The sequence below is a fragment of the Eleutherodactylus coqui genome, chromosome 3 (assembly GCF_035609145.1).
Source record: "Eleutherodactylus coqui strain aEleCoq1 chromosome 3, aEleCoq1.hap1, whole genome shotgun sequence".
NCBI classification, from domain to species: domain Eukaryota; kingdom Metazoa; phylum Chordata; class Amphibia; order Anura; family Eleutherodactylidae; genus Eleutherodactylus; species Eleutherodactylus coqui.
The window spans coordinates 146,017,748-146,026,428 of record NC_089839.1 but is presented as its reverse complement, the minus strand read 5'-3'; the positions used below and the strand labels follow the sequence as shown (position 1 = coordinate 146,026,428).

The window sequence follows — 8,681 nt, the reverse complement described above, 5'->3', positions numbered from 1 at the left end:
ATCTCCAAAATAGGAAAAGCTAATGGGTCCCAACTCGAGTATTCAATTCTAGCACAAGAGAATTAGCGTCGAAATTTTACGTACGGAATCTAAATCTTTCACTTACCAATGTCATAGAAACTAAAAATTTGGCACGGGCATTGATTATGTCATAAATAGGAAAAGTTAATGGGTCCCAACTCGATTATTCAATTCTATGCGCAAAAGAATTAGCGTCCAAATTTTACGTACGGAATCTAATTCTTTCACTTCCCGGTGTCATAGAAACTCGAAATCTGGCACAGGCATTGATTATGTCATAAATAGGAAAAGCTAATGGGTCTCAACTCGATTATTCAATTTTATGCGCAAAAGAATTAGCGTCCAAATTTTACGTACGGAATCTAATTTTCTCACATAGAAACTTAAAATTTGGCACGGGCATTGAATATGTCATAAATAGGAAAAGCTAATGGGTCCCAACTCGATTATTCAATTCTATGCGCAAAAGAATTAGCGTCAAAATTTTACGTACGGAATGTATTTTTCTCACTTTCCAGTGTCATAGAAACGTGAAATTTGGCACGAGCATTGATTATGTCATAAATAGGAAAAGCTAATGGGTCCCAACTGGATTATTCAATTCTATGCGCAAAACAATTAGCGTCCAAATTTTACGTACGGAATGTAATTTTCTCACTTCCTGATGTCATTTTATATAAAGGAAGCGTCGCATGGTTACCTCCACGTGGTGTTTCCTGGGTAACACAGAGAACTATGCAAAATGGTGAACATATGTTTTTTCGGTATCTCTAAAGTAACCACGACTTCATAAGATTTTCCGTGTGAACACCAGATAAACACCAGTACCAAATTAACTCGGGCGAAGCCGGGTATATCAACACGCACGCACGCACGCACGCACACAATGATATATATAATACGTGGTACATCACAGCAATTCACATACATAGATTTTTTGCATTTCTCACACTAGCGTGTGAGTGAGCCCTTACACGCCCAACACCTTGACAGGCGCTATATTATGCTGCACGAGGTTCCACTGAAAATCGACAACCACTGGAGGGACTACTTTTTTTTTTTTTTTGGTGGTATATCAAGTCTGTTACAAAGAAAAGTGTATTAGTTGCTTTCACTTCCCAAAGGGGCTGTGAAAATTTAGATATATTTTTTTTCTTTGCACCAGTTTTGATATATCACCCCCAACCGCTATGTTTTTATAAAAAATATCAGTCCAAAAATAGCACTTCCTCTCTAGCTTTATCAATAAAGCAGTTCTGTGTGAATGCATCTCTCAAGCCTCCCTCATGCACCGCTATGGCTGCACTGTCGCCATAGTAACCAGTCCACCAGCACACTATTCGCCTCATCTAAAATGGAGGCGTCACGTGACAGACGGCAGCAGCCGATAGACGCTGCCATATTGGAGGTGGCAAATTCATTCTCCTTAGTCTGCGGAGCCGTTCCTACAGAAGATGGACGCAAGCAGTGGTTTAAGCGGAGAGTCCGCGGCGAGAGTGGCCGGCAGTGTCTCGCCGCTCGCCCAGGGGCCAGAAGAAGTCCTGCGGTACCGCTCCCCTCTGGTGTCCCGATATGCCAGCCGGGAAATGGCCTTTAACTTCAGCGACAGCAAGAAATTCCAGACCTGGAGGCGACTGTGGTTGTACCTGGCGCAGGCCCAGCGGGTAAAGTAACTGTGCAGCAGGGGGCGCTGTGTCTCTGCAGCACGTGCGCGCTCAGCAGGTGGGCGTGTCAGCGATGTCGCAGCGACGGGATTTGTTGCTGGAAAGTCATTGCGGCGATGTTAGGCAAAATGTCGCCCGACTCGTGTCTGTAGAGTATTGCAGAAGGTCACAGGCTCCTCCCCTGCCCCTTATATACCTTTAGCTGCTGACTGAGCCGCCATTATGCCTCGTTGCGCTGATGCAATCGTACGCATTTTGCGCCAGGCGGGTATAATGATAGTGGGTGATAGATGTAAGATGTCGGCTAACCGTTGTACGTATACCTCAAACCACACGACCCCTGTCCACCTTCACCCAACCAATGATCGTTTTGGTGAAATTGTCTGTTTTCATCAACTTAAGGCTACATGCACACGAGCGCAAATCTTACGTGTTGCGAGACGTACAAAACTGCACAAATGTGAACTCCATTCTTTTGGACTTATTCACGTGAACTATTTTTTTTTCCTTCACAGCGATGCTAGGATAGAAATTGCGTCACGTTCTATTTATTCGTGTCATTCGGAACGCCCCGCCTGTTATTTCCAGTGGGACCTTAAAAGACATCACATGACGTGCGAGGCGATACGATACTTACCATCGAAAGCAATGGGAAACACTTGCGATATTTTCTTTTGACGCGCGTGAAACAAGCGGCTGGGGATCGCAATTTCACACAAGCAATGAATGAAAAACGCTTCACGTTGTCGTGAAAAATACTCGCCGGCAAGTGCTGGATCTGGCTGAATTTCTCAGCCCAATATTGCGCTCGCCCCTTGTGAATGTAGCCTATATCCAGCGTGGGCGCCTTACGGCGAAGGCTACATGCCGACTCCAGTTTTGCTGTCACCTTCCAGGTAATAATTGCGGTCACCATACCCCACGCAGCGTGATGCGGACAACGTGGTGCGGTAATACCACATTCTACATCCGGGATAACGCCTGACGTGCAGCCAAACCACATCTTATAATGGCGCAACAGGCCACTCGCACACCAGCGGTTTTTGCTGTGTATTAGAAGTGCAAAATACGCCCCACTAAACCTCCATGCAAAAGTGCGCAGTAAAAACGTAGGCCAACGCACACAAAAACGTATCTGCACGCAGTAAAAAAAACGCAGTGTTTTTACGTATGGTCATGTGAGAGTGCCCTAAGGGTGCCTTTACACGGGACGACCTGTTGGTTGTCCCGTGTAAAAACGCTGTACGTGCGTAATTACATTATGTATGTGTGCCGTTTATATGCTGAGCAACAGAACCGGAGATTAAAAAATAATAAAGCATGAGGCCTGTGCATGATGGCGTGCAGGAGATGCGCAGGTCCGCACCGCGGTAGAACACTGTGATATGTAGGCAGCTTTTCACCACATGTGAGCCCAGATAACAGGCAGTGGACGGACCTGGTGGTTTCTACCAGTGCATAGATGATTGGTGACTTTCGCTCTGACAGACCCTCCTTACAGTTGCGGTATTTCTCGTAAGCGCGGTACAACGTTAGCTCTGATGCTGCGGCTCCTCCTCTGTCGTGTGCAGTCTGAACATGCAGAGCTCTTATTTTTAGACATGCGGCTCGGTATCAGCTGGGGACTATCTTTAGTCTCAAGGATGTTTCTTTTTCCACCGTAACCTTTCTGCAGAACGAGTCCCGCGTGTAGGTTTACGAATGTCCTCCGCATGACGGTCCCATATAAGCTCTTGCTCTATCAGTGGGGCTTTGTAAGAAGAGTCCTTTAGATTTCATTAAACCATGAATGTTCAGTGGAAAGGACTGTCGTATCATGCGCCCTAACAGCCTGATAACCTCCTCTTCTAGAACATATCATTTGCTCGTTTCCTGTCTTTTGTCTTCCCCGACTTCTCTTTATGGTTTGAAAGACCGTACAAATTACATTTGGAGAGGAAGAAAAAGTTTCTCCTTTCGAGCCAAGTTTATTTAAAGGGGTTGTCCCGAGCTATCAACTTGGGGTCCTTTCACGCGCCCAACAGTTGTCCCAGCAACTATTTCTCCTGTGCCTTCACACAGGAGTGATGATCCTGCAGTGGATGGAGGCTGAGTGCGCCAGAGTTTGCTTCCTGCCTCCGCTCTCCATAAACAGGCAGTCGTTCGTAGATGAGTGATTGCCTGTTGTTAGATTTTTATGTCGGCACAAAATGAACAATGAATGATAAGCAAGCAAATTGTTCATCGTTCAGCCGCTGGCAACGTTCACACTGAAGGATTAGCGGTTTGTGCAATTCAGTGATCATCTGAATGCAAATCGTTCCATGTGAAAGGGCTGCTATTGCTTGCAAAAAGAAACGTTCAACTTGCTGGTGGGACGGTCGCTATAACTGCAACGGTTGAATCAAAACTTTCAAAACCTGCCAGCTGACCACCAGGGGGCGCTTCATGTGCTAAAGGGGGATTTCAAGTAATAACATTTTAACGTGAGGCTTTCTGCACTCCAGTAACGCAGGGCACAACATGACACTTCCGGACCATTTTTTTCTTAGACCTCTAGTAGTGAGCAGTCTGGTGATGGGCACGGAGACAGGATAATCCTCTTTAGGGGTGCGATCACAAGTGAGGGGAAATGGGACGGGTTTTCTGCAGCGAAAATCTGCAACGCTTTTGTGTCAAAACTCACACCAGTGATGCGGATTTTGACACATCCTTCTTCTCAGTCGTGAAGGTTGCCCACATGCATGGCAGACATTGTTCTGATAGTCCTCTGTTATTCCTCCTGGAAATGTATGCGTGAATTGATAACTGGGTATAAAAAGTCTGTTCCCTAAGAGGTTACTTGAAATGCGCTATATAGCACATGGAGCGCTCCCTGGTGGTGAGCTGGGAGCTTTATAACCTTAGCAGTTTTGTAAGTAGTTGCTGTGGTTCTAGCGGTGGCCCCACAATTAAATATTACATTTCGCTGTTAGATCAGGCAAAACATAATTTTTCAATTGGAGTAATTCAAACAATGTTCCGATCTCTGTATATTACTATTGCATAGTGTTAGACTGCCCCCTGGTGTTCTTTTTGTACCTCCTCAGTGCATCAGTGTAATGTGTCCAGTACTAGTGGTCACACATGCGTGGAGAGCTGTAGTGTATCCTGCTATCATTTTGGGGTATACACAACTTTTATTACTATTTTTTTAGGCCACGCTCAGGGAAGTTGGTCGGATCCCGCATGCAGGAGGCCCGCAGCGGATGCCAGCTGTGAGCCCGGCCGATGACCCTGTGTACAGTGCTTAATTATATGGTGTATGACTGTGTACTCATGCGGGTGGTCATGCGCACTACAGCTTTTTTTGCTTGTTTATGTTACCCATGCTGTCGCTTAAGGCCCATTTACACAGAGCAATGATCGCTCAAAAATCGCTAAAAAGCGATCGTTTGAGTGATAATCGTTGCGTCTAAATGTGCGGCCATCATGCACTTTTCGTGCATTGCTAGCTGATCGTTAAATTCAGGTCAACCTAAAAATCGTCCTTCAGCCTCATCAGCAGTTCTCCACGGGTAGTGCTGATAGCATTGTTTCCCCATGGAGAACAAAGGATCTGTAAGCAGATAATAGCCCTCGGGCTATTAACTGCTTTCAGCTAAGGCTTCATTTGCACGCTAAGAAGCTATTAAGTAGCTGAGTGGCTACTTAATAGTTAATGCAAAACGATTGCTCAAAGCTCTATATCAAACTGTTTGAACGATCTTTGAGCAATCATCGCTCCGTGTAAACGGGCCTTTAGCGATGACGCGGGTACTCGCAGCCCATACACAATTACAATGGGCCCTATGGTCCCGGATTCCGCTGTAAAACAGAACATGCTGCTTTTTGTTTTCCACAAGTGGATTACGCAATTCTGACCTGCTAATGTGAACGGAATTGTGTAATCCAATACATTCGATTGAACTGCCGCCTGTCATACGATTGCGGAATTGGCAATTAAAATCTGGTCTTGTGAAACCAGCCTTAGTACTCCCTCACACAGATGCTTTTGTACAGCGTTTAGTGCTGCCTTTTCAGCTCAGCACTGAACGCTGTACATCGCTCCCATTCATTTCGGTGGGGCGGCTCACACAAGTGTCTACAACGCTGCGCTTTGACAGCGATGCAGGTTCTATCTTCGGCATTTTTAGCCCTGCGTCCCCCGTTTAAATAAATAGGTAGCAATTTCAGCGCTGCTGAAAACATGGCACAACTTTGTACCACGTCCTTGGCAGCGCTAAACACCAGCACTAACTGCACTACCAAAAAAAGGAATACCCAGTTGGTGCTGTCTGAGACTCTCCAGGACTCCATGCAGGATCCTGGCCACTTGTCAAGCCGACAGAGGATCTTTTGCTAGTGACTAAGATTGGAAATCCCCGTCTCCCAGCGAGAGATTGCTTTGATTAGCAAAGTGACAGCCGGCTCAGCCAATCACAGCCATTGAATGGCTTTGATTGGTCCATCCATCACTGGCTGTGATTGGCTGAGCTGGCTATCACTTAGCCAACTCAGCCAATCAGAGCAATCTCTTGCTGGAGGCGGGAATTTTTAATCTTCGTTACTAGCAAAAGATCCTCTGCCAGCTTGACAAGTGCCCGGCAGCCTGCCCGGAGATCCAGAGAGCGGCACTGGGGACCCCGACAGCACCTGCAAGGTGAGTATTGATTTTTTTTTCCAGCAGCCGAAATGCTGGCATAACGCATGCCAGCACAGCTGAAACCGGGCTGAGTCTGCAGTAAATGCAGCGTTGAATAACGCTGCATTTCTGCAAATGCCTGTGTGAGGGAGGCCTAAGGCCCAATGTCCACGGGTAAAATGTATTTACGAAATCTGCGCAGGTGTTCCGCACGTGTGATCGGCGCCCATAATGATGCATTGGATACTTGCAGGTAAATAAATACCTGCGGGTGTCGTTTTTCCCTGGCGCGTGGATCGCACGTGCAGGAAAACGCCCACAACATGCTCCATATTGTGCGGGTTTCCCACACGGACGGCTCCCATGGCTTCCATTGAAACCTATGGAAGCCGTCCGGTCCTGTGGCACACCCGCAGCTGTCACTGTGTCCGTGCCACGAGACTGCGGGAAAGCAGGAATTAGAAAAAAAAAGGGTGCACAGCGCATGCACGCTGCCGGCGCGCTGAGCACATCCGCCGGGCTGAAGAAAGAAGATCCGGCAGCGAAAGAGGGGAGGTCTGCAGCATCCGGAGAGGTGAGTATTATCGATTTTTGAGGCCTCATGTCTGCGGGAAAGGAGGGAACTGCTGCGGGATTCTGCATGGAGAATCCGTGCGGGTCTGAATTTCCCCATGGACATGAGGCCTTACTCTTCTTGGTGCAAAAAAATGCAGTTCTTGCATTGCATATATCTTCTTTTTTTTTTCCTTTACCTTTTTATGGCGGTGCTCACAGTGTGGGATTCATAATAAAGTAATATTTTTAATAATTGGACTCTTACAGATTCAGCAATGCCAATTTTTTACATTTCTGATGCAATGATTGCGAAAAGTGTGGGTTTTATCAAAGTTTTGTTGTTTTTTTTGTGTACCCTTAGAGAACTTGAACTTACAACTGTGTAATTGGACTCTTTTAAAAGTCTGTATGTGACTCCTCTCAAGGTTGCCCCATTCTTCAGTGTTATATGCAGCCTGATCTCCCGCCTTGTCTTAGATTAGACTTGATGCAGGAGAACCGCCCAGTGCCATGTTTTACACGTGCTGCAGTGTAGTTCTAGTTTTAAACCATTTTTTCCTGTTTTCATTGTTTTATTGTATATTTGTTACTTTAAATGCAGAGCCTAGGGCTTCCAATATCAGAGGAGCAGATCCAGGAGATGGAGGCCAACGTGGAGAACATAGACTTCAGAATGGCAGCTGAAGAAGAGAAGCGTTTGCGGCATGATGTCATGGCCCATGTGCATACGTTTGCGCACTGTTGTCCCAGGGCAGCACCCATAATTCACCTGGGAGCAACTTCCTGTTATGTAGGGGACAATACAGTGAGTGTTGCTTGTTTGCTTTTGACAGGATCTCAGTAAATTATTACAGAGTGAGTAGTGTGGAGATACTACTAGCAGCCAACACAATGATATAATATAGGATGTTGTGTGCAAGACCAATGTTTGCTGTGTTTGCCTAAGTTACAATATTATGGGACTCCGGGATGTACGTGAGGTTTCAACAAGTTTTCTAAAATACACCAGGTTTTCTTTACCCGCTCAATTTGCTGCTTGCTGCACCTTGTTTCATTTCTATAAGTTCTGATTTTCAGGTGGTCTTCCCCATATTTCTGTTGCCCTAATGCTTGCAGTCCACTTTCAGGCAGGAGGCATGTAGGAAGCCTACAATTCTGCCAGTAGTTTACTGTCCTGCACTTCCTTGCCCTAACTTCCCATACTACATTGCTCTGTCTCTGATCCAGTAATCAGGGAGGATCTGCTTCCCAGGATTATTCAGGCAGTTTGGCCAAATGGTTAGTGAACCAAATCTAATGTATACACACACACAAACATACGTGCTGTAACAGTAGGAGAGGCAGATTTTGTAGATTGCAGACACACTGCAGATCTGTCAACATGTGAAGATGGTTTCTTCCCTACGTCCTAGCGGTCCAGTAACTACAGAAGCTCAATACCTTGTAACAGGTAGCGGATTGCAGAGAAGCTGAAAGGGAGACCCCCTAGTGCCAGCCACTTCAACCTTCATTCACAGTAGTAAAACAACATTTTTAATGAAAGTATATTACAAGATTGATGAAGCAAACACGGGCTATTACTTGGGCAGAAGTTGTCTGGAAAGTTAGTGCCCCTTTTAAGCTGCAAATATGTAATTTCAGATTAAAACTATGGAAAAGTAGTAATTGGTTCCAAGGCCTCAGAAATAAGGACATGATGATTAACACCCCGCCCCCCCAGCTGATTACCCTCAACTCTGTTTCCCCAACAGGAACAGGACATTACAGTTTTGAATGACCGGAGCATTTAGATTTATAAA

At 45.9% G+C, this 8,681-nt stretch overlaps 1 protein-coding gene across 1 annotated transcript in view; it reads left to right on the top strand.

The window, feature by feature from the left end:
• Nucleotides 1-1,435: 1,435 nt before the first annotated feature.
• The window catches only part of ADSL (adenylosuccinate lyase), a 29,457-nt gene continuing 22,211 nt past the window's right edge, over nucleotides 1,436-8,681 (top strand). Inside the window, exons 1-2 of the mRNA XM_066596242.1 lie at nucleotides 1,436-1,685; nucleotides 7,484-7,687. Of these exons, the coding sequence (XP_066452339.1) occupies nucleotides 1,476-1,685; nucleotides 7,484-7,687 (414 nt within the window). The 5' untranslated portion in view covers nucleotides 1,436-1,475. The remainder of the gene's footprint in view (nucleotides 1,686-7,483; nucleotides 7,688-8,681) is intronic.